The sequence below is a fragment of the Oryza glaberrima genome, chromosome 3 (genome assembly GCF_000147395.1).
Source record: "Oryza glaberrima chromosome 3, OglaRS2, whole genome shotgun sequence".
Lineage (NCBI taxonomy): Eukaryota > Viridiplantae > Streptophyta > Magnoliopsida > Poales > Poaceae > Oryza > Oryza glaberrima.
Window position 1 is genome coordinate 6,528,610 of NC_068328.1, and position 25,015 is coordinate 6,553,624.

The following is a 25,015-nucleotide window of genomic DNA, read 5'->3' on the forward strand; positions in this document are numbered from 1 at the left end:
ACTAGTAGTCTGCTCAATTCTACCAGTACATTTTCAGCTCAACGAGACACGAGGCTGTCACACCATCGAATTTTCAGTGATTGTGGGTGCACATACTTTGTGTCGCGCTCGCAATCATCACTGTGCTCGGAGTCGCACACTTTCAGCATTTTCAGGGAATCACACACTTACCAGCATTTCAGGTCCTTACATTCTGCCAGTGCAGGATCCAATATCTCCTGCAAATTGTTCCCGAGAAATCGAGATCGGCTCATTTGTGCGTCTGTCGATGAATGATGGTATTGCGCGCATTGGTGCCTGCAGATCTGGCTCCGATGAGCGCCCGGGTATTCCCCCCGACTTTCCGGCATTCCATCATTGCATAATGCAAAAGTTCCACGGCAGCTGGTTGAGATTTTGCTGGTGTATCGATCACCTGGACCCTGTTTTTGTCGTTCTAGTACTGTTGCTAACTTCTTGTTATTGCCACTCACTCTGTAGTTACAAGACATTCAGACACAGTTTTAAACAGTTATACTAGCTGCTAGCCTGCTACTTCCGTCACAAAATATAGTAGTAACTTTTGTCTACGGGCTTGTTTGTTTGGAGCCAATTTTTATCCTACAAAAATCTGGTTAGTGCCAAAACATTGGTAAATTTTGACACTACCAAATTGATTAGTATTCAATTTGAACGATTGTGGGTAGAATTTGATAGCAAACCAAACATACGCTTGCTACTATTGAAGTTACCAAAATTTTGGTAGGGTAATAAATTGGAACCAAACCAAACAGGCCCTACGTATGTAAATATACCCTTATCCACCTAGAAATTTAGTATATTTTAGGACGGATGTAGTAGCGAATTATTATATAATGTATGTTTATTCCAAACCACTAAAAGGTATATTTTTAAAAAAGACTTTACTTAAATTTAAATAAATATATTTTTTAAGTTTATAATAGTTAGCACCTAATTAATCATACACTGATATATTTTCCGAAAAGACAAGGCTTAATAAGCCAAATGGCTGAAATGAACGTAGCCTTTAATAGAAAAGGTGTTAGGAGTATCTTTTAGTTGGATAATCCTGCTACCAAATACAAACATTTATAATATTCAAATTTTGTATACAATATATATTTTTGGGGAACACTTATTCCAATGAATGGGATTCAACCAGACAATTAGGTGCTGAGAAGAGAATACAACCAATTTAAAAATTAACCAATGTGATAACTTAGTAAAAGGAAATATTTCCCGTTATCCTTATTTCTTTAACAAATATTTCTCTTTATCCGTAATATTTGCTAAGCAATTTAGAAATGCTTATATTTACAAATTGAGATAGAGTATATCATAAGACGACGAAATATTTTCGTTCATGCTTTCGATAAACATGTGTTAAGAAGATTTGTCCTGAAAAAAAAAAGTATGAACGATTTCATCCTCGGAAATAAAAAGAAATGTTTGTTCCCAGGAAAGAAGATCCCTCTTCATGAAAAAAAAAATGAATGATTTCATCTTCAGAAAAAATATGAACGATTTAATCTTAAACAACAACAACAACAACAATAATATGTTTGCTTCCATCAAAGAATATTCATATTCATGAAATGGAAATTTTTCAGCAAAAATGAAAAAATGATTTTAAGAATTATGAATGAGTCCGTCTTCAGCAAAAATTTAAAAATTATTGTTTTCTTCCAGCAAAGAAGATTCATCTTCAAGAAAAAAAAATATGAATGATTTCATCTTGATAGTCATGGGAAAAAAATCATGAATGATTTTATTCGACAACAACAAAAAAAAAGTTACGAATGATTTTATTCTCCAGCAAATAAATTTATTCTCCAGAAAATAAAAATATGATTTGAAATGAATTGCTTTCGTTGAGAGTCGAACTCAAGACCTCCCGCTTACTAAACGGGTGCTCTAACCAACTGAGCTACGAAAGCTGTTGTTCCTTATTTTTTCAGTAACAACTTTTTGTAGTAAGTAATTCTATTTAACCAGAGCCAAAACAGTGCCTCTCAAAAAAATCTCCCTAGGTGATATCAAAATTTAATTAATGAAGAAGCACCTAAAATTTCAAAATTCGAAATCCCATTATTGTAAATTTGAAATTGTAGGTGCTTCTTCGTTAAGTAAATCCTTTGTCCTCAATATTGTTTTTTGCATCATGATTCATGAACCAAGCAAAGGAAAGGATATACTCAGGAATTAGCATATACATGGGCAACCGTGCAGTTCAGAAGTAGTATTTGGGTTATACTTATAATTCACAGTTTTTATTCTTCTCTTTATACCCTGTGGGCCCCTCAGAAATGGTTCCTTGATTCCTTTCTTTGGGGCTAATGCTCCGTGGAGATATAGATTCCGTTTCTTTTTTTTTTTCTCTCTCTAGCATTTTAGAACCTAAAGAAATGTAAAAGACAAGAGAAAAAAAAAAGAAGTAAGGTGATGAAGATGCACTAGCCAAGTGTCAAATTCTTGTTCAAAGAAAAATTCCGGTCTAGTGCCAATTCATGCATGCTGGTCGAAGAATTATAGCCCCAAGTGGAAAGTTAGAGAATTAGATCCTTCTGCTATATAGGCCCGTGGTTAGGAACTTTCATGCAAATAAATCATTAAACTAAATAAGTTGATCAATAAAGCTGTAACTGTTCAGGCTTATTAGCCAGTTTATAAGCTAAAAAGTTTAAACCTAAACAAACGAGTAGCCTTTTTGTTTGGCTAGCTTTTCTAAAACCAAAAGCCACTATCACATGTTAAGCCAAAAGTTAGGTTGGAGAAACTAGCTTTTTAGCTTATTTCAATTGAGGGTATAACTTCACCATTAAACTTAATGCTTTAGGCCCTTTTTAAAATTTATAAACCAATTTACGAGCCGAAAAGTCTAAGCCAAAACAAACATTCTTCGTTTTTTTTTGTTTTTTTTCTTATGTGGGATGGAGACTTGACTCCACCATTAAACCACAACTTTAAATCCACCAGCTTATAAAATATATAAGAAAAAAAAGCTGCCGTAGTGCCATCGGCTTATAAAACATATAAGCGAAAACATTAGCTTAAAAACCAAACCAATAAACCTAAACTCAAACAAAGAGGCATTTTAGCCTCTCATCACCCGCTTGTTGGCTTATTAGCCCTGTACAAAATTTGACTTAAACTAAAGTTTGCTTAAGGCTTTATTTTTTCGTTGTAGTCTCTCTATATATTCTAGCATGGGCTTATAGAAACAAATTAACAATATATAGATATGAAAGTTTACATGCAATTTATTTTTATTGCTTCGTTAATTAATATTTCGATGGTTATCGGCCGTACGTAACTCAACCAATCAGAGCCTATTGCTCTAATATAGGTATCATAAGTTCATCAAATGATTGATACTCCTTAAAAAAAGAACAATGTATAGGTATTTCTTATCTATCAACTTGCTGTAACTTAAAAAAAGAACAATGTATATTATTTTGTCCTTTTGGCTTTGTTAAAAGCCGAGTATTATAATGCCTTTTATAAAAACAAAGTGCCAATGTGAAAATAAAATGCATATTATAGAGTATCATGGTTACAAGTAAGGCATACCTTCTAACCTATGACTTACGGAATATTTGGATATGATATACCTTCATATATACGATGTGTTTCCATATGCATAAGGAAATCTACAAGACATTATGGAAAATATCCTCACGGGCAAGTGGTTATCAGAGTCCTACTCGGAGAGGATTGGGTTTATTCTATATCGTGCAAGGTTCATTGTCTCCGGGTTCTACTTGGAGACTAAGGTGACTCATGGTGTAAAAGGCAACACCCCCTGAGGGGTTCAGATCATTGAATCATAGCGCCAACACACCCGCCAAAGTCTACGAGCCGGAGGACGTGAAACTACTCGCCGGGGATCTCGTCGAATCATCTCGACAAGGATCTAGCCGGTAACGCCGGGTTCATCTGTTCTCATTGTATTATGTGGTTTTCCATATCAATCTCATATAAACTGGATTAGACCTATTATCTTACGAGGGGTCTGAACCAGTATAATCTTTGTCTCCTTGTTTGCTTGATGTCGTATCGTGTAGATCCTCGTACCAACGTACCCCAATACCTTATTTATCCGAACTAGGGGTATCCCCCGTCGATATAGACAATCTTAAAAACACAGTATAGGTATAAGCCGAGAGATGTATTAAACAAATTAAGTAAACCAACACATATTTAATTTTATGCAAATTTAGAATGTCCTCTGGACAAGTTTAGATGTGTACTACTCTTTCTAGTCTAAATACATAACTTTTCTACGCTAATTAATGACCAGAGTAAGAAAATTTTAGACAACGGATCTATAAACAGAGAAACTACATATATCAATGTTCAATCCTCAGTTTGCTAATAAGCGGATGATTCATTGCGCAGTTTAGCGCGCATGATCATGCTCCATCATGTGTTAAGCACATAATGCATCAAGAATGTAATATTAATCCTGTTACTTACTCCCAATCAATAAAGCTCTCTTTCCATAAAAAAATGTTGATATATATATAATTATATATAGTGACCTCTCTCCCTCACCCTCACCCTCACCCTCTCAGCAGAAGGGATCAGTGAGTGAGTGCAATACTAAACTATGCTTTGACGCCCATGCAAGTGTATGCATGCATGCTACTGAAAACCTTAACTACGTATGCCGGCCGTTTGGTTAAGTGCTTTAATTTGCTTAGTGCATATAATAGACAATCAGGACTAAGGCACTTAGGAGTAATATCGTAAAGAACCGGAAAGGGGATGCGTCAAAAGGGTCAACTAGGTGGAATTCTGACCTTGCGAACTGCCCTTCCATCACAGAAAACCAAAAGAAGAAAGAAGCTATTTTTCTCCCGTCTTTAATCTTGCTCCTTTGAATCTGCCTTTTCCATGCACTTTACAGGACAAACCCGGCTGCTTGCCAATATTATGGTTTATGGACAGCACTCTGCCACTTGTAAGAAGAAAAAAACAGACCCCAAATCATATATTCCCTCCGTTTCGTATTATAAGTCATTTGATTTTTTTCTTACTCAAACTTCTTTAAATTTGATCAAGCTTGTAGAAAAATATACTAATATTTTTAATTAAAAACATATTATCAAAATATATATTTAATATTAAATTTAATGAAACTAATTTGGTGTTGGAGAAATTGCTGACATTTTTAATAAATTTGATCAAAACTAAAGAATTTTGACTAATAAAAATGTTAAACAACTTATGATATGAAACGAAGAGAGTGCTGTCTTCGTCCCAAAGTAATAAAGTTTAAACTCTGTCTTAAAAAGTATATCAAATCCTACCTTCTTATCTACTCTCGATCCATGAAATAAGAAGTTTTATTCTTTAATGTCCCTTACTTACCACCTGCTAATGGTCAATACTACGACTTTCCTGTTTAATGAGAATCATTGTTTTCTTTTTTACTTTCATGACTAAAATTGTCTCGTGATGTGAGGGTTTGATTTTCTTTGCACATAGAGATGTGAAAAAAAAATTGAAAGGAGTGTTTTCTTTTTTGTCCAAAGGCTCTTCTAGTTCTGGGATAGATTAATCCACATGTATTTTACATATGAAATCCTATTATGGGAAAATATAAACCACAGAAAATCATATGCTACCAAGTTGCTGTTTTCTTGCTTTTGCACGCATAATCGGAAGTTTCGTAGCAGAAACACAATATAGGCTGTGTTCGCTTGAGCTTGATGAGAACTTATTCTCTCCGCACGGAAAACGGAACGGTCTATTAGCGTATAATTAATTAAGTATTAGCTATTCTTTTTTCAAAAATAGATTAATTTGATTTTTTAAGCAACTTTCGTATATAAAATTTTTGCAAAAAAATATACCGTTTAACAGTTTGAAAAGCGTATACACAGAAAACGAGAGATAGGGGCTGGGAACAAGGGGTTGCAAACACAGCCATACTCCATTTCCAAGAGTGACTCTACGGTGGTGTTTTTTCCCCTAGCTAGGATACATAAAAAAGTCATTAACGTACAACAAATTAAGTTTTAATATTTAAAGTAATGTATATATAGAAAGTTTTCATAAGCAGCTTGAAAAATATGCTAATAAAAGTCGAGATAAAATATGTATTTTAATAAAAAGAGGAACACCACTACGCTGAAAAATAGCAGGCTTGATACTGAAAGACTATGCATGCCATGAAGGTTCCCTAAAGCGAATACCATGACAACACACGCCATATCAAGGTCGACATGGCAGTCGGATGATCTAAAAAAGACCAAAATAAAAACGTTTTGAGATATGGCAGTATAAGGGCCCCACAAGGATTTGCCTGAACGTGAGGGTCCTCTATGCAAAGTGGCCGCAAGGCTCGTCTCTTTCGCATCTGTTCGTTCCTTTGCCCCAAAGCAAAGGCGAAACTAAATTTTAAGCAAGTGATCTCACGAACCCAAACCGAACCAGTGCATGCATATGCTCCCCTGTGGCGGCGCACGTACTCACGTAGGAACAATTAATTAAACGAGACTAATTAATCTAATTAAATCGCAACCTTTCGATCGAGCTCGCAGATCGTATATATGCGCAATACATCCTAATATTATAAAGCTAGATAAAATAATTGTTTAAATTCATAGCATTATAATATGTCACACATATTCAATCTAAATCTTTTATATTATAAGACGAAGAAAGTCGTAATTGATATCTCGCGCTTTGCTGTGAAATATATAGATCAATAAACGCATGTTATATATTATATAAATGATAGATGTATATGTTTAATTAATATGAAAATGATACGGAGATAATGACTTGACATTGTTTGAATATTAAGTTCTAAAAATATAATAAAATTGTAAATAATATGTAATGTTTGTATGATATTTAATATAATATAGATAATTAAGGTACATTTGCATATGATTCTGGCGAACAAAAGGTAGAGGTTCGCAATGAATCGTAAAGCCGCTGCCCCCGTGCTATATATTTAGCTCGATGATCGCTAGCGAGCTCGCAACGTCGCCATCAAAAAGTTCGCTTGGATCGCGTTATCTTTTTTTTTTTTGGTTCTACTTTTTTGTATGATCCGACGCAAAATATCGACCAGCGCGGCCGGCTGCTGGACTACTGCGAGTTGGTTTGCTAGCTTAGGCGCTAAGTATCTGCAGCCTAGCTACTTGGCAGCATCGAAAGCCACGGAAGCAGTAGACCCGAGTTCAAGATTAGTTTAGTTAATCCGTTAATATCCTACGTGTGAATGGATTAAGTAGTTTTGTGGGGCATGTTATTTGTTTTAAGATGTACTTAGTACTTTGACAGTGTATTGGTAAGGGGTGTGTGATTTTAATTTTAATGTACATTATTTAAATTGTAACATGCTCATAATTTCTTCTTCAAAAAATTGAAGGACGTCTCTTCCTTGTCATTTTCTTCAACATGCTTCTACAGCTGCTAAATGATTAATATAATTTTCATAAAATTTATTTGTTTAAATATTATTTGATTTTATAATAGTTTGTTTGTATCCGTGAATATATTAAAATCATTCAGTTATTTGGTCACTGAATTATATATACATAAAAATACCTATCTATAAGCTAGCCTACAATATGTATACATATGCGTGTCATTTTATATAGTACGAGTACATCACAACTACGGTAAATCTCTCATTTACACTAAATTCCTACTCCCTCCATTTTACATTACAGATCTTTTAATTTTTTAAGTTAAACATGTTTAAGTTCGCGAAAAAATATAACAACATTTCAAACATAAATCAAACGTATTATCAAAATTCATGTAATGCTACATGTAATGAAATTATTTTGGTGGTGTAGATGTTATTAATTTTTTTTATAAACTTGATTAAACCTAAAAAGTTTAACTTAAAAAAATCAAGTACTAATAACGACTCATGAATATTATTTGAGGACACCGGGTTAAATCATCCCACCTTTAGGCCCCGTTTAGTAGGGCTCCAAACTCCAACTCCTAACTCTAAACTCCCACTCCAACTCCAGTGAGAGCTGGCTCCTGTGGGAGTAGATACCCATTGAAAAAGTGTTTGGCTGACTTTTTAGCTCCAGATCTGAAATTGCCTTAAAAAAATAAAAATCCCCAATCCCTCCCTGCACGCGCCGCCCTTCCCCGGCCATGCGCCGCCCTTTGCCGGCCACGCTCCGCCACCCGCCGTCGGCGGCCCTATCCCCGCCCTTGCATCTCCCACGCGCTGCCGCCCTGTCCTCGCCCGTGCGCCATCCTCGCCAGTCGCCGCCCTTGTGTCGCCGCGGTGGCGGACGAGCGAGCTCCGCCCTTTCGCCGCCCGCGCGTCGTCCCCGTCAGTCGCCATCCGCTCGCCGTCCCGTCTCTCGCCACCTGTGCGCCCGTGCGCTGTCCTGCCCACGCGCCGCCGACCCGCCGCCGCCCGCGCACCTGCTGTCGCCGCCGCCGCCCGCTGCCACCGATGCCCGCTGCCCGCCGCTGCCGACGCCGACGCCAATGCCGAACGCCAGTGTGAAGGGAGAAAGATTGGGAGGAGAGAGAACGGGAGATGGGGTAGATAGGGGTAGTTCAATGGCATTTTGGTGTAAATATCCTTAAAAAATTAAAGGGTAGTGGATCTTTTGGGGTGGAGTGGAGCTGTGGAGCAGCAAAACCCAGCTCCACCCCCATAGTACAAATTTGTGGAGCAGCTCTGCTAACTCCGCTTCAGAAAATAGAGAATCTGTACCGTTTGGCACAGCTCCAGCTCTAGGTAAGTTGGAGTTGGAAGCTGGAGCTATGCCAAACGGGGTCTTAATGTCTCCTCAACCAGTTGCTGACTTCAATTCAAGGATTTTAGCCATTGAAGGTCGCCTCCTGACGATCGTTATACGCCTAATATAATGCACGCAAAATTCCACTGCATGATTTTTTTTTTCATCTTACACGTGTTCTCTTGGTTCGGACCAATGTGTACGTCGTGCCAAACTAGGTCAACGTAGCGATGCTTGGCTAGCAGCAGCTGGTCAACCAGCCTCGTTAATTTAGCCAGTGGCAAAACAATTGTCATGCGTTGCGTCACGGGGAGCTCAATCCCAAAACGGCTGATGAATTGCATGAAGGGATGAACAAGTTCACGAAAAATCCCGATCAACCGATGCTCGTTTCTGATTTCTATCGATCGACTGATCAATATGAAATTTATAGTCATCGTGAACGAACTGCTCCATCCATTCCACAATGTAAGCCATTCTAATATTTCTCATATTTATATCTAGATTAATTAACATCAATATGAATGTGAGAAATGCTAAAAAGACTTATATTGCGAAACGGGAGAGCAATAAAACTTATATAAATGAAAACGGAAATTGTTTTGGTGTTGTATCGTCCATTTATTTCGTATTCCACCTTATTTTTATAATATGGTAAGTACAATATTATTAAACCCCCTTTATCTACATAATATATACTCTCCCCGTTTCATCATTTATATCATTTCCCACATTCATATTGATGTTAACGAATCTAGATATTACTGTTAATGTGAAAAATGTTAAAATGACTTAGGTTCTATTTGATCCATAGTTTAGAGGCACATTAACTCTTCAACCAAATTCTTTAACTTGAGTGCATATAGTAATGTAGAGAATATTTTTTTATCAGTCTGCAATCGACATCGATATGTTTATGTTCATTTTTTTCATAATTTTTTTAAACTGTTTTTTTCTTGTTTTGCTGTTTTTGATTATGTTTAGAGTGTCCGACCACTTCTTTTCTCGGGGCATTGCCAATTCAAGATCAAAATATCTTCCGCACATGTTGAAAACATCTCTGCTCGTATTATTGGGTTCAGTGCATTTTCTGGCAAGTCAGGTGCTTCACGCATGCGTGGCTGGCGTGCATATCTCTCTATACCTGCACACAGGAATATCAACATACTCACGCGGCACACATGTGCGTGTCTCACGCCAAAGCCATCCATTGGTATTCTCGCGAATTGGACGTGACACTGATAATCTGATCTCCAGTAACAAAACGTACGTTGATCGGACACTACACAGTACACACACGTCGACCGACTGATTTTGTAGGCATTTCGAGAGTCGGTTTCCGATCCCGGGACTTCTTTTGGTTTGGATTAGTTCTACACAAATCTGACGACATCCGATCCGATCCCCACAATGTTTGGATTAGAGCCACCATTTTCTAATGTGTAGTTATTACGACTAATTCAGCCGAACTGCCCAAACGGGTACGTACGTACTTCACCCCCAAGTCTTCATATGTTTCTGCGGTTTCTTCTTGATGAAGACCACACGACGCTAATTTCAAACGGTTTCCCCCAAAATTTGCGATGCCTTTTTTCACTAGCGAAATGATGATGCGTGCAAGCGATCCACGTACAACCTGTCACGAGGAGGCGAGCAGAGCAGAAAAAGAGAAAGCGAACTGCTACTCCAGCAAAGCCGATCACGTGAGGTGTTACAAGTGGGTGGTCTCTGTATTTCCGGAACTGACTTGACCGTCACGAAGCACATCAATCCGTGGAGGAGTACAAACAAAAGTTGCCGAATGCCAAGTCGAACACAGGTCGAGCACGGCCCACACAAACACACAAACTTCCGTCCGTACTAAAATATAAATATTTTTATACTTTAACACGATCTCCGAGATACTAATTTAATTAATAATATATATAAAAGTGAGATGTTTTAAATAAAAAAAAGTTACACATTATGATAGATTATTTAATAATAAATATAGTAACATCAATTTTACATAATTGATTTTTTATTGATAGTTAAAATTGAAAACGTTTAACTTGCCATTATTCTATCCAGACGAAAACTCAAAAACTCCCGTAACCGTAGGATGATCTAGATGGTCAACGGCGATGGCAAAGGTCAGCGTTTGGTTTACCACGCCTTCGTCCGGCGGTGGGCCGGTGGGGCCCACCTGGAAGTCTAATTATTACTAGACCGAGAAATAAACAACTTGCTTCACAAGAACATCGTGGGTGGGAACGAGCGAAAGCAATCTTAAGCGCCAAGAAAAATACGCACAAGAGAGAAGAGTAGGCGCGGTTTTGTGGCCGGAGAGAAAGCAACGCGCCGGAGTATCATTTTCGTTTTCTTTTTTTTCTCCCTTTATTTTTTTCGCATTAACGGACGTTTCGAACTAACCTGGTATACAACAAGGAGACCGGCTGGGCGCCTGGGCCTGTCCAGGTGAAGTAAAGGGCAAAGTCGGTACTAATCGGTATAGTCAGCGTGCTTCACATGCGACAACTCTGACCCAAGGTGAAGTAAAGAGCCAAGTCTTTATGTACGACAGTACGAGCAAGGACTAGTACTAGTAGAAGTGCTATGCTGAATTTTGCTATTGTTAGGAAACATTTTTTTGGTTTATATAATTAACCAAACTCATACAATCAAATGTGTATGCATGAAATTGAGCCAATGGCCTGTTCGGCTGCCCGGGCTACTGCTGCGGCGCACTCACTGTGTGCAGTCGCAGCCGCAGCAGTTAGCCTATCGAACAGGCCCAATGTGTAATGTAACTGTTTTTTAGACCAACTTTCTTATATTAATTAATTTATTATAGAGGAGAAATATTTTTTTCTTTTTTTAAGGGAAGGAGCACTATTCTTTCTGTTCAAATAAGTAGTAGTCGAGACCAAAAAAGAAATAAAAAAACAACTGGCGCAAGTAAAACAGGTTCGGGGGCAAACTAGACATTTCTAGACTTCTCTACCAAGGCATCTCCTTCTGTCCTTCATCAGGGGCAAAACCGCCATTACCATTACCAACAAACGCAAAGAAGACTCGCGCGGGCGCCGCCCCAAAACACAGGTGAGAAAAAAAAAAACCGACCTCCTCGCCGACGTGCTCTTCAAGAGACCGACCCCCCGCCGCGGCCTCAACCTATATATTCATCCCCACCTCCTCCGTCCTCCGCTCCCACTTGATCCCGATCGCCATTTCTCCACCTGCACATCTGCGCGCGCGCGCGGGAGAGCAGAGGCGGCGAGAGAGATCCGGGTCGGGAGGGGTGATGGACTTCTCCGGCGACGTCAAGCCGGCGATCCACCGGCCCTCTGTCGCGGCGGCACGCGGGGGAGGGAACGGTGGGGCGATCCCGCTCCTGCGTGGGTGGCAGGCGTTCCGGAGGAGCGGCGCGCCGGCGAGGCTCCTCTGCTTCGAGGGCGGCGCGTGGGCGGACGTCGCGGGCGAGGTGGTGGGGCTGCTGCGGCGGGCGTTCATGGAGGGGAAGGCCGTGTGCGAGGCCGCCTGCGGTGGGAGGGTGTTCCTGTTCGACTTCATGCGGATGGTTCGGATCGATGAGGCCACCGCCGAGGAGGCCGCGCTGGGGTGGATCGACGACCGCGGCGCGTGCTTCTTCCCGGCTCCCGAGGGCGGGAGGAAGAGGAAGAGGGAGAGGGACGAGGCGGGGTCGGAGGTGAAGGGGGAGGATCGGCGGCGGCGGCAGCCGGCGGCGGAGGAGGACGGGGACGAGGCGTCGTCCGGCGTGGAGGAGCGGTCCGGGGAGAGCCGCCCCGAGGCGGATGAGCCCGACAGGAAGAAGGCGCGCGGGACGTTATGGGGGAAGGCGGTGAGGCTGGACGAGGCGGACAAGTTCTACAAGGTGGTGGAGAAGCTCTTCGTCAGCCGGATGGCTCCCGTGGCGGCGGCCCGCGGCGTGGCGATCACGGCGGTGCACAAGGTCGCGCAGGGGCCCCGGGCAAGAGCCTTCCATCTGCAGGGACAGCTCCTTGCCGCTGCTCGCGGCGTCGGCGATGGCAGCAACGCCAAGTTCGCGTGGTACGGCGCGCCGGCGGCGGATGTGGCCGCGGCGGTGGAGCACGGCTTCGGGAGGACGAACGGGCAGTTTCTCGGCGGGCGCGCACACGGCGACGGCGTTCACCTTTCGCCGCCGCAGTACCCTCACGCTAGGTGAGTTTCCCAAATGCTTTCAACTCTTTCCATCTGCAAATGCTTTGAACTATTGGGGAGAACATTTTTAGTAATTTCTGAAAATTCACCAAGTGCCTCATATATTTCATCTTTCGATATTACCATACGAATCTTGAGTAAAATTATTTTCTGCCTGCCATCTTGGTGCTAAACAATGAAACTACCAATCGTTGTTTTGCATCTAGGTTTGAATTTAGAGCAAATTAGACAGTATGGTACAGTAGCTACCTAAATTGTTATAAATTGGGATGAAATTTGTGAGTCAATGTTCAACTAAGTTAACGAGTTAATTAACTTGTCTTCGAGCAGTGCGATGCTGACCAAGCCAGACGAGAATGGCGAGGCACACATCGTGCTGTGCCGCGTCCTGATGGGCCGTCCAGAGGCCGTCCCTGCCAGCTCACCCCAATTCCACCCCAGCAGCGACGAATACGACAGCGCCGTCGACAACCTTGAGAATCCGCGGTGGTACGTTGTATGGAGCACAGACATGAACACCAGGATCCTCCCAGAGTACGTGGTCAGCTTCAGGTGGCCCAACCTGCCGCAGATGGAAGGTTGGTCTCTCGTGTCTGAAATTTGCTGGATGGAACTGTTCCCATTTGGCACTGCCATAACAGTGAAACTGTGGTTTTCAGGATCATCGGGGTTGGGATCGAAGCTGAAGAAGCCATCACCAGCAGCTACTCGCGACATGTTCCCTATGCTTCTGACGGAGATCCAGCGGTTCGTTCCATCCCCGAAGCTGCAGACTTTGCAGAGGACGTACAACTGCTTCAAGGTAAACTGGTACTTCTTGCTGAGCATTTCATTTCTAGATAGATGATTGATTAGAATCTTGCGCTAGCTTACACAAAACAACCCCTTCGCGCTTATGATCATGCCTGTAAGTCAAAATTTAATATAAGAGTTGATTTTGTGGTTTTTTTAGTTGTTTATTTTACCGCATGAACACGTATAAAAAAGGTTTTACTATACCTTTTTTTGGTTAATAAATTGTTTGGATAAGTAAAAGCGAAACAATGGGCTGAAACACAACTGCTGATCTGCTAGGTGAATTTAGGCCCTGTTTAATTCAGCTTATGATTATTATAATCTGGATTATTAGGATTAAGCTAAAACAAACAAGTAAATTATTATGTTAGATTATTATAATCTATAAGCTAGATTACTATAATATAATAATCTGCTCTAGAGGAGCTTAGATTACTATAATCTAATAATCTCCTCTAGAGGAGCTTTTTCTAGATTATTAAGCGGCTAAAGACCCACTACCCTTAGATGCCTCTAATAATCCAGAGAAACAAACAACTCGTAGCTTATTTTATGTCAGCTTATTATAATTCAGTTTAGAGTAATCTAATTTAATAATCTAGATTACAATAATCTTAAGCTAAAACAAACGGGGCCTTAGTCTTACATATAGTTGAACAATTTTGCTCTGCCTGGTTTGTGTTGTATTCAGGTCTAACTCTTCACTATACGCAATAATTAGCACGTAAAAATGTTGATTTGTACCGCACTGCTATGGTTTTAATATGATCATGCCGACTTTATTCTGTAGTAATATGCTGCCGACTTTATTCTGTAGTAGAACAGAATCATCTACCTGTCAATATTCTGTGCAAAGCGAATTCAGCTCAGCATAACGGCGTTATAGCTTTAAGCGAAGCTGAAGTCCTGAAAATCCAATGACATAAATTTTCCTTTTGTTTCAGAGAGGACAGATGAAGAAGGACCAGTTCATCCGGTTCTTGCGCTCCCACATCGGCGACAATGTGTTGACCACCGTGGCCAAGAAACTCCGAGGGTACTAGTGCAAGGCGCAAATTTGTCTCCACTCCGTGGCTGAATTCGACTAACTCCGTAGAATCGAACAGTGCGTGTCGTGTACCAATCCTGACAGGGTTTATTCTCTTCTGATGCTGCTTTAGTTTTTCCGGTGCTCAAATGTTTATTGTCATGAACATAGAGGGGGTTTACTGTGATCTTCCAATTAACCAACACAAAAGGGTAGATGTGATATGATGCAAATTATGCAATTCTTGAGTTCGGTCATAGTTTTACTTATTTTCAGCAACTTGTAATTTGTACAGACTCGATTCTGTCGAGCTTTTGATTCAGGAAACAATCAATTCAGTTTCGGGAGTTTACGGAGCTTTGATGTAAAATTGTATTGTTGTCTTTTCCCCGTTTTTTCGACTCGGGAATCGGGATCATGTGGTTAGTTTAGCGCACGATCTGCGTACGTGCTCTCCTTGGTAGTCTCGTAGATCGCGGTCATAGTGTGAAACGCCTCCGTGATCCCCGCACAGATTAGCCATATTGGCTGCGTTCTTTCAGGGGAGATAGGGGAGATCTCTCTTTTTCACACGCACACTTTTCAAACTACTAAACGGTACGTCTTTCGCAAAAATTTTCTATAGAAAATTACTTTAAAAAATCATATTAATCTATTTTTAAAATTTAAAATAGTTAATACTCAATTAATCATGCGCTAATGACTCACCTCGTTTTACGTATCTTTCCAATCTTCTCTATTTCCTTCTCCTCGAACACATGGTATGCAGATTGAGCGTACACTGTTATCTCACACGTGTCCTGCCACGCGGCATACGGATCGTGTTTGGTCGGTAAGCGGCATCCTCGGCGGCCGCGTGAATCAATGATATGTTTTTAAGCGTTTGAATCTTCTAGATAAAGATTACTAAATATTTTATATAAAACGAGGTGGTTATAACGTGTGATTAATTGAGTTTTAATTATTACAAATTTAAAAAATAGATTAATCTTATATTCCCTCCGTCTCTAAATATTTAACGCCGTTAACTTTTTAAAACATGTTTGACCATTCGTCTTATTCAAAAAAATTTAATAATTATTAATTATTTTTCTATCATTTGGTTTATTGTTAAATATATTTGTATGTATATATATAGTTTTACATATTTCATAAAAGTTTTTAAATAAGACGAAAGATTAAACATGTTTTAAAAAGTCAACGGCGTCAAATATTTCGGGACAGAGGGAGTATTTTGGGCCGTTTTGGATTGAAGACAAAACGTGACCCTACTAAAATTTTGGTAACTTTAATAGTAAACATGCTAGTTTGGATTGAAGCCAAACAATTGATAGTGCCCACGCTCAATTTGGCTACATTCTAGAATTTTTTTTTACTTTCATACTAAATTTTGACTTTATATTGGTATTAAACCAAACATAAACTAGCTAACTTTGTCCTACCAAAAAATTGGTAGTGCCAAAATTTGCCTAGATTTTGGTACTACCAATTAATTGGTAGGGTAGAGAACCAAATAGGCCCTTTATAATAATTTTCATATAGAAAGTTTTCGCACGAAACGTATCGTTTAACAGTTTGAAAAGCGTGCCACTTTCAACTAATACCTCTATTTCAGTTTATAAGATTTTCTAGCATTGTCCATGTTAGATTCATTAAATCTATATGAATGTGGGTAATGCTAGAAAGTTTTATAACCTGAAACGGATGAAGTAAAACTTTATCCACTTTTCGTTGAAGAAAATAACAGGCACAATGAACTCTGCCTGCAGCAAACCGATGACAATGACAAACGTCGTGTGCATGCTTCGTTCGCGTGGTTGTCTACTTTGAGTCCATCTACCTGTCCCGCTGTCCATGGCAACCAAGCAAGGAAGGATTAATTTCGTCGATCTGACGGTGCCACAGCCCACAGAACAAAAGAGAGAACGATGCAACGCCGGCGGCATCCGTGAACTCTTGGAGCAGATGTACTGTGTACAACGGCGATCGCAGCGTCTCCTCCAGCGGCGGCAGTCGGCCTCCGGCCATCAGCACCCGCTCACCAGTCACCATAGCGTAGGAGAGGTAACCACCGCCGCGCCCCGTTAGTTTTACCTTCTCTGCCCACCGCCGCCTAAATCTTCTTCGCTCGAGGGGGCAAGGGGATCCATCGTCCAACGAATCCATCCGCGAGGCCGGCCGGAGAAGCGGAAACCTGTCAGCGAGAGGACAGCTCAACAGCCGGCCATCTACATCTACCATTCTAATTTTGAGAAAACATTTTTCAGGGCTTGATCCGAAACACTGGGGATCTAAGTGCATTTTTCAGGGCTTGATCCGAAACAGTGGGGATCTAAGTGCAAAGCTATACTCCCTCCGTCCCAAAATAAATACAGTTGTGGATTCCATGTCCAACATTTGACACATCCATCTTATTTGAAAAAAAAATATGATTAGTACTTTTATTAGTGTTATATGATAAAACATGAATAATACTTTATGTGTGACTATTTTATTTTAATTTTTCATAAATTTTTTAAATAAGACGGACGGTTAAACGTTGAACCCGGAAACCCACAATTTCACTTATTTTGAGACGGATGTAGTGTAATATATGGGGATCTAATGGCAACAATGCTACACGTTAGGCGCCGGTTGCTTTCAAAAATATCGAACGGTCACATACTCGGTACACAATATATGCTTCTTTCCCTCTTTGTGCATGCACGTAGGAGTAAGTATAACACGAGCTTTAAAATTTTTTTTTTCATAAAACTATTTATCTGATCTATGATTTGATTATATTTTTATTCTTTATAATAACATCTCACATGATTATATTCTGATAAACCCTTAATTTGATGTTTGGTGCATTAGAGTAAATGTTTCAATTGGTAATTGAATTTGTTGCACATATTTAAGTTTTTAGGTTGCATTAGAGTAAATCTTTTGCCGCCGCAGTACCCTTATGCTAAACCAATGCGAACAACTAAACACCTACACATGTATCCTCTTGTCTAGACTAAACAGTCTTTGTGCATCCAACCAAACAAAATCTTCATATAGTATCTTTTGTGAAATTAATCAAACAAAATCTTATAGTAGCTAGGCTAAACCAATACGAACAACCAAATGCATGCACGTGTATCCAGCGGCGGAGATAGCTCCCGGGCAGGTCGGGCGGTCTCCTGGGCTCCACCGCTGCCGTTTCAATTGCCGTAGCAGTCGGTCACTAACAAACGTTACTAATCGCCTAGGCTTTACGGCGTTGTTGGCTCCGTCACTGCGTGTATCTTTTGTCCGGTCAAAACCCAACCTAGATAAGAGAAATGGGCTAGACTAGAAAGATATAAGCAACCAAACACATTCTAAATCGGTGCGAAGTACTGGTAATACTGTAGTAGGGACCATAGTGCAAATATGATCCCATTTAGATGGGCCGCATACTGCACTGACACTGGATAACAAGTGTGGGCTTTTACATGGTCCACAATTCGCCAGGACGTACGGGATTTACTGCAGCTCTCTGCACCCTCACCCCGTCTGTCCACGGACGACTAATCTGAGCGAGATCAAATCCTCTGCAGCTCAGTTAATTTATCTAACCACCACCCAAAACCGATCCACACAAAAGCAAAAAAACCCATGCTACTTGTCACGTTGCCGTCTCATCTCACCACCAGCATCAACACAAAAAATTACTCCTACTACTTCACCTGACCACCAACAGGGTCACTGTCGCGTTTGCTCGATACTAGCAATCCTCCCCCGTTGTCGCCGCCCCACCACCACTCACCTGAATCTATGGTCATGTGTGGCCTAACCCAAACCCGTCTCTTCCTGCAAGCAGCTACCGACAACGATGGCTTCAACGGCGACGCACTGAATCGAGACGGCCGTGCGTGTGCGCGCATAGTTTTTTTTTTTTTTTTTTTTTTTTGTCGTTCCATCGGTTGGCGTCCGCAGAACACGTTTCCCAAATCTCGTACTACTACGTACTCCTCCATCGACGCTCGCCAATGCGAAAAAAGATTGCAATTTGAGTAGCAGCACGGCTGTGGACAGCCGCGGATGTGAGGCGGGTAGGCACGGAGGAAAATGGCAGTCGACCTCGTCGCCTACAAATACCCGCTCGCTCTCTTCCTCCTCCCCTTCCTTCCACTCGTCTCGCCATTAACAAGAATTCTTTTTTTCCTTCCCCCAAATCCTTCTCGAGCAACAGCTAGGGGGGAGTGGTTCGCTTCGTAAGAAGCCGGCTACCTCTGCTCGATCCCGCCTTTGCCTGCGGATTCCCACCCTGATTTTCGCCGTTTGTTTGTTTAGTTTCTTGGGGCAAATTCGAGACGAGGGGAGGAGAGTTTTTTTGGGGGGGAGTTGTTGCGGCCTTGCGGGCGGGGTATGCGGCTGCACGGGGAGGTTTCCTTCGATGAGGACGAGGAGGAAGTGGTGATGGTTCCGGCGGCGGCGCTGTCGTCGTCGCCGCTCAACGGCGGGGCCGTTCCGGTGACGAGGCTCGTGGTGGGGTACGCCCTCACCAAGAAGAAGGTGAAGAGCTTCCTTCAGCCCAAGCTGCTGTTGCTGGCGAGGTAAAAACCTGGATCAACGCTCAAAGAGATGAACCTGCTGATTCGTGGCCGTGGTGGAGGATTTTGGGAGACAATAGAGTATTTTTGTTGGATTTCTTGTTGATCGAGTGGCAACGAAATTTTTTTCACTAAAACCAGAATTTTTTGCTGTTGGAGGGAAATGGTAAATGATTTGAGGGGGGAATGCATGGTTTATGAGATACAGTTTTGCATTTTGAGTCTTTGATTAAATGCCGTAATTGGTTCTATTTCTGAAGCCCAGAGGATTTTTGCGAGAACAGGTAAAAAACTTGGTAGTTCCATAACAAAATGGGGGGTGGGAATGGAATGCAATTCTATTCCTTGTAGCACTAATCAAGTAGTGATCGAATCGGACCTCTACTGGAGTATAAAGTTAGCAGGGGCGGCTAGTGATAGTGGATTCTGGGCGAAGCTTGCTGCATTTGCGATATATTGTAAACTGAAGAATATGGCTAGTGTTTATTAGGAATTCTGGTAGCATCTGTAGATGCCCCCTTACGTGCGTCTCATGTTGACAGTTCCACTGCATGCGGGGGTCTCTATAGTCTATAATTGTATATTATCATGCCAACTTGTCAAAAATGGGTCTTAGCATGCAAATCTTTGCTACTTGGTGTCTGGGATTCTAGTTTGGAATATTCCCATAATCCCATGGATAAGCACATCACATGGATTACGACAGCTTTAGTGATGGCAATGCCTTTTCTGGGATCGTTTACAATTTAGTGACTGACTTGCTAGGTTTGATGGCAACATGGACCGCTGACAAACGATCTTTGTGATTGTCTTGTTAGCTCCCTGAATCAAGATCCAAGCTGACTAGCTGAGTCAATCATTTGCTAGTTGCTTGGTAGGCTGCAGACATAAGCAACACAAGCTGAAATATAGAAGGGAAATGAAATTAATATATGAAATACTTATGCAAAATCAAAATGTTTTTGCTTAAAACTATTTGTGTATTGCATGCCTAGTTTGTGCTTTTGTTTCGATAGATTTATTGTTTAGTTATTCCAAGAAAATAAAGGAAACAATATATATTTATGCAAAATCCAACTATATTCATTCAAACAACCTGCATATTCTCTAAACGCTTTTTTATATCCCTGTAGTAGTCTTATTTTCAAAGTATAATTGAGAAATACTCTGTTGCAAGGCAGTTTAACTTTTTTTTATCATTCTTATTTATACTATCGATAGAGTATAAATGTAGCCCAAACGACATGTTATACATGGAGAGATGATGATGTACTAAAAAAATTCTTGATTCTGTGAGGGCTTGGACTTGGTCAAGATGGCTATTGTACTTCCATATGGATGTTAGGATCCATTTCTGTTTCTTGCCATTCTTCTTGTATAACACTATTTCATGATGTTTCATTATGTACTGTGTCAGGAAGAAGGGAATTAATCTTGTAGCAATTGATGACACTCGCCCGCTTGCAGAACAAGGCCCATTTGATGTTATCTTGCACAAGGTTAGTCGTGACCTTTTTAAAGCTGGACTAAAATAGTGCTGCCCATTGGCCCTGTATGATGCATTTTGTTAAAGAATAACATCATCTATTTATGAGCTTTAGTTATAATTAATGTTTTCTGATAATTATGTCATTGCAATTTGGTAAAGTATATGCATATTTTATTGAAGAAATTTCTTTGTGCAGATTACTAGCAAGGAATGGCAACAGGTTCTGGAGGTAAGATCTGAGTACGTATGCAGAAATCTGATGATGCACAGTAAATGACCATACCATCGTTGCCTTTTTTCTACTTGTTCACTGCCTCATCATGGGGAAATATGTTATCAACTGAGGAAATGAGCAGTAGATGTTTGTCACTGTATGTAATGATTATATATCCAAACTATTTGATTGCAGTGCCCTATTGTAAAGCTCAACATAAATCCATAATTCTTGGACTTTGCTGTTGGCTTCTAATCTGTGTTGCCCATTTATTGAAACTCTCTGTTAACCTAACTCCTTTCACTTTCCTGAAGGATTATCATGAGGAACATCCAGAGGTTACTGTCCTTGACCCACCAAATGCCATCAATCATCTGAATAATCGGCAATCTATGCTTGCAGAAGTATCTGATTTGAACTTATCCAGTTTCTATGGTAATCATGAAGCTTAACATGTATATTTATATGCTATAAAATGGATTCGTTATTTTACTTTCCATTTCTAATGTTTATAATGTTAGTTAGTGTCTGTTTAATTATCGAATATATTCACATGTCAGGGAAGCACTGGTCATGTGGTGTAGTCGTAGGTACTCCACCTGCCAGGGTTCAAATCCTGATGCTCACGAATATTATGCACACCCAAGTGGGCTTTCACTAGAAACTTAGTGAGATCAGCGATTGTCGTTGGTTTCTGTCTCTTAGAGTGTGTGTTAGGGGCGCATCAGTTGAGTTAGTGTGGTGCGCGCGCGTGTACGTCTGCCGTGTAGTCGCAAAAAAGAAAAATATATTCACATTTAAACTTCTGTCCTAGAATGGAAGAAACTTTTGCTTTCAAAAGCGATGTGCAGAATATTTATCCTTCTAAGATAAACAATATATATTTTCTATTCCTTGTGAACCTCAGGATTCAGGAATTTCCAATTAATGCTGCTATGTAATTCTTTCTTCAAACAAAAGAAATTTGTGTTAACTCTTAGAAATGCTGAAATTCCCAATAGAAACCCATAGATTTTTTTGCTTTGCAGAGATTTCAAGGACAAATGTTGCTTGATTGGGAAACATTATTTCTTTGCAGCTGGTTGTGAATACAATGTACCGAGATAGTAAAAGGCAGAATTCCAAAAGTGTATCATCAACTAAATCTATTGAGGGCATATCTATTCATACCAATATATGATTGTTTATGCATTGAACCATTGCAGGAGAAGTTTGCACTCCACGCCAACTGGTCATTATGAGAGATCCATCCTCTATACCAACCGCAGTTGCCATGGCTGGACTAACCTTGCCCTTGGGTAATTGGTCATAATCTACATCTTAAAACTATCCATTTCCTCTAGATAAGAAAACATTGCCAAATCATGCGAATGTTTAAATACAGCGGAAAAATATTCAAAATTTTTATTCCGGCAATATTTTTTCACCTGGCCATGCTCAGTTCGTTTTTGAACATGTGGTCTGTTTTTCAGATAATATTTAAGCATGGTTCGTTGATAGTTAATTTTGGGAGATGTTCTCTTTTCATTCTTGGAACTATTGAGCTTAGAAATTGTTTGATGCGAAGTGCTTCTGTCTATACAGTTGCGAAGCCATTGGTTGTTGATGGAACATCTAAATCCCACGAACTATCTCTTGCATATGATGAGGCATCCTTATCAATGCTTGATCCTCCTCTGGTCCTCCAGGAATTTGTGAACCATGGTAAGTTCTGTTCCCCCCCTGTAACTGTAGTACTTTTGCATATCCTGAGACTTTTTCCTCCAACGGTAGAAGTTCGGACCTAAACTATTCCCTCTACAGGTGGGATCCTCTTTAAGGTGTACATCATTGGTGAAACTATACAAGTTGTACGGAGGTTTTCTCTTCCTGATGTTAACACTTATGACTTATTAAACAATGTTGGCGTCTATCGATTTCCAAGAGTTTCATGTGCTGCAGCTAGTGCAGACCATGCAGACCTTGATCCTCATATCTCAGGTGAGACATCTGCAGTATTGTAGTTAATCTTCATTTTGGTTATTATTGATCCATGCTTCATTAATGTAAGAGGGGGCACTAAATTCAAACACAAACTTTCTTTAGAACCTTAACGCAGTGTACATGGTAAAGAGTTTTTATGTTTCCTTACCATATATCAAGTCGAGGACAGCGTTTGTTCTATGACATTGATACTTCTTGATTTATTTTGCTTTTGATGAGTAGTCGACGGCACCAGATAAACTTTTGCTATATATTGATCAGAACTTTCTGTTACATGATAGAACTTCCTCCAAGACCACTCCTAGAGAAACTGGGAAAAGAGCTTCGTGGAAGACTGGTATGGCCATGTATTTATATTAACCAAGCTCTGTTTCATATGGTCGTCATCTGACAGGCTTAAAAATTTCAGGGTTTAAGATTGTTCAACATAGATATGATCAGAGAACTTGGAACCAAAGATCGGTACTATATAATTGACATCAACTACTTCCCAGGTGTGCAGTTATTTTCCCACTGCCTTCATAAATGGCATACTATCATTTGCGTTTCTTTTCTTCTCTTCGTATGTTCGTGCAGAATTTGTTAGGCCTGATTTTATTCCAGCCTAAGGGGAAAGGAGGATACATCGCTACACATACCTGGACTTCTAGGCCAAATTAATACTGATCCAGTTTATCCAGTAGTACTTTGTCGTCTCGAATTTCTGTGTTCTTGTTATTTAACACAGCATGATCATTGTTCTGCAGCAGCATTTTCTTGAGTGTACGCTCACTCCCTCTTGCTTGCGCAGGGTTCGGGAAAATGCCAGGTTATGAGCACATATTCACCGATTTCTTGCTGAATCTTGCGCAAAGCAAGTACAAGAAGTGCTTAAGCGGCGGCTGAAGTGCAAAGAGTCCTGCTGAACATTAACAAAATGGAATGTAATGGTCTAGCAGTCAGTGTACATATCTCGGAGAAATAAGTTTAATCCCAAGGCTTTGAGGAAGAGAGATTTAGGGTGTCTTCCCAGAAAATGGTGCACTTACCGGATTAGAGAAGAGATGAAAAAATGGATCGATTTTCTAATGCTGAGTGCTTGTATAAATCACTAACACTGAATGTTCCCAGCGTGCCTTCGTCAAGGCTTCTGTCTCAATAATTTCATTATCTTTTTCATGAGCAATCCTTTTAGAATGCTTGGTTCTCTCTGGAAACTGCAATGTGGTGCTGTCAACTGTGGCTTCTGTCTCCATAATTACAGTGCTTGTTTCTCCCTGGAAACTGCAATGTAGTGCTGATTCTCCGCTGAGTGCTGATTGCCTGATCATTAAATAGTCTGCGATGTATGGAGGATGTCATTATCAAACTGTTCTTGTGAAGATATTGAGATGATGGAACGAAGTAGACACTAGCATTCATACCGTCGTTTATTTGTTTAGCCGTTTCTAGTTATTTATATATTTATTTTCGCTAACGCTGTATTTTGTTTGGCATGTTTGCTAATAAACGCAGGCAGTGACAATACTTGTTCCTCTTCCTGCAACCCTGTTTCCGGAGCCCATCGGAAACTTTCTTCTTGTATCTGATGTTAGCCCAGAAGACTAGAGACAATAGGAGCCCAAGAGAGCGTGAAGCCTCAACTAGCGTAAAACGGCGAGGATTCTGCGGAGGAATAAATCCACTTTGACTCTCTTAATTTAAGGTAAGATCTGATATGTATCCCTACCAGATATCTTAACCCCTTAATAACTATTAAAACTGTGAAATTTAACTTTGTCGACGGTTTTCGCTAACATGTCACATTGGCATAGTTCAATAGATTAAGTTAGCATGTGAGACCCACCTATCAGTGATTCTTCTCTTTCTCTCTTCCTTTCCTTGCCTCTCCTCTCAAATGTAGAATTTTCTCTCGGCAGTAGGGTAGCAGCGAGACAATGGCGGGCAATCCTTCAGGCGCTCGGCTGTGAGCCTGTGACGAGCCCCCCACCACCTCGGCAGCTTGGACAGCGGAGCCATGCCACCGTAGCTATAGAGCTTGGTCCT

General features: G+C 40.6%; 2 protein-coding genes and 1 non-coding gene across 5 annotated transcripts; 2 read left to right on the forward strand and 1 right to left on the reverse strand.

Moving 5' to 3' along the window:
- Positions 1-1,863: 1,863 nt before the first annotated feature.
- Positions 1,864-1,937, reverse strand: TRNAT-AGU (transfer RNA threonine (anticodon AGU)). The gene has a single exon. It is a non-coding gene; the product is annotated as a tRNA-Thr (tRNA).
- A 9,838-nt stretch (positions 1,938-11,775) lies between these two features.
- Positions 11,776-15,112, forward strand: LOC127765597 (probable inactive poly [ADP-ribose] polymerase SRO2). Its single transcript, XM_052290535.1, has 4 exons — positions 11,776-12,920; positions 13,251-13,498; positions 13,580-13,722; positions 14,660-15,112. The coding sequence occupies exons 1-4, from the start codon at positions 12,022-12,024 to the stop codon at positions 14,756-14,758; spliced, it is 1,389 nt and encodes a 462-aa protein (XP_052146495.1). The 5' UTR covers positions 11,776-12,021; the 3' UTR covers positions 14,759-15,112.
- A 3,604-nt stretch (positions 15,113-18,716) lies between these two features.
- LOC127767562 (inositol-tetrakisphosphate 1-kinase 2) lies at positions 18,717-24,155 on the forward strand. Of its 3 annotated transcripts, XR_008016484.1 has the most exons (11): positions 18,717-19,307; positions 20,722-20,803; positions 20,990-21,022; positions 21,322-21,442; positions 22,213-22,305; positions 22,592-22,711; positions 22,811-22,987; positions 23,272-23,327; positions 23,400-23,484; positions 23,567-23,669; positions 23,781-24,155. XR_008016484.1 is itself a non-coding variant. In XM_052292936.1 (10 exons), exons 1-10 carry the CDS (start codon positions 19,120-19,122, stop codon positions 23,596-23,598), a joined length of 987 nt encoding a protein of 328 aa, XP_052148896.1. In that variant the 5' UTR covers positions 18,717-19,119; the 3' UTR covers positions 23,599-24,155. The 3 variants fall into 3 exon arrangements, 2 of the variants coding, with proteins under 2 accessions (XP_052148896.1, XP_052148895.1); XM_052292936.1 differs by having other exon boundaries at positions 23,567-24,155; XM_052292935.1 differs by lacking the exon at positions 23,567-23,669 and having other exon boundaries at positions 18,722-19,307.
- The last annotated feature ends 860 nt before the right edge of the window (positions 24,156-25,015 follow it).

Excerpts from the sequence above, each read along its gene's own strand:
- LOC127765597 (XM_052290535.1), top strand. The coding sequence starts at position 12,022 with ATGGACTTCTCCGGCGACGTCAAGCCGGCGATCCACCGGCCCTCTGTC. Across the intron at positions 13,499-13,579 it reads CAACCTGCCGCAGATGGAAG|GATCATCGGGGTTGGGATCG; the intron begins GTTGGTCTCTCG and ends TGTGGTTTTCAG. Across the intron at positions 13,723-14,659 it reads GGACGTACAACTGCTTCAAG|AGAGGACAGATGAAGAAGGA; the intron begins GTAAACTGGTAC and ends CTTTTGTTTCAG.
- LOC127767562 (XM_052292935.1), top strand. The coding sequence starts at position 19,120 with ATGCGGCTGCACGGGGAGGTTTCCTTCGATGAGGACGAGGAGGAAGTG. Across the intron at positions 21,023-21,321 it reads AATGGCAACAGGTTCTGGAG|GATTATCATGAGGAACATCC; the intron begins GTAAGATCTGAG and ends ACTTTCCTGAAG. Across the intron at positions 22,712-22,810 it reads CCAGGAATTTGTGAACCATG|GTGGGATCCTCTTTAAGGTG; the intron begins GTAAGTTCTGTT and ends TTCCCTCTACAG.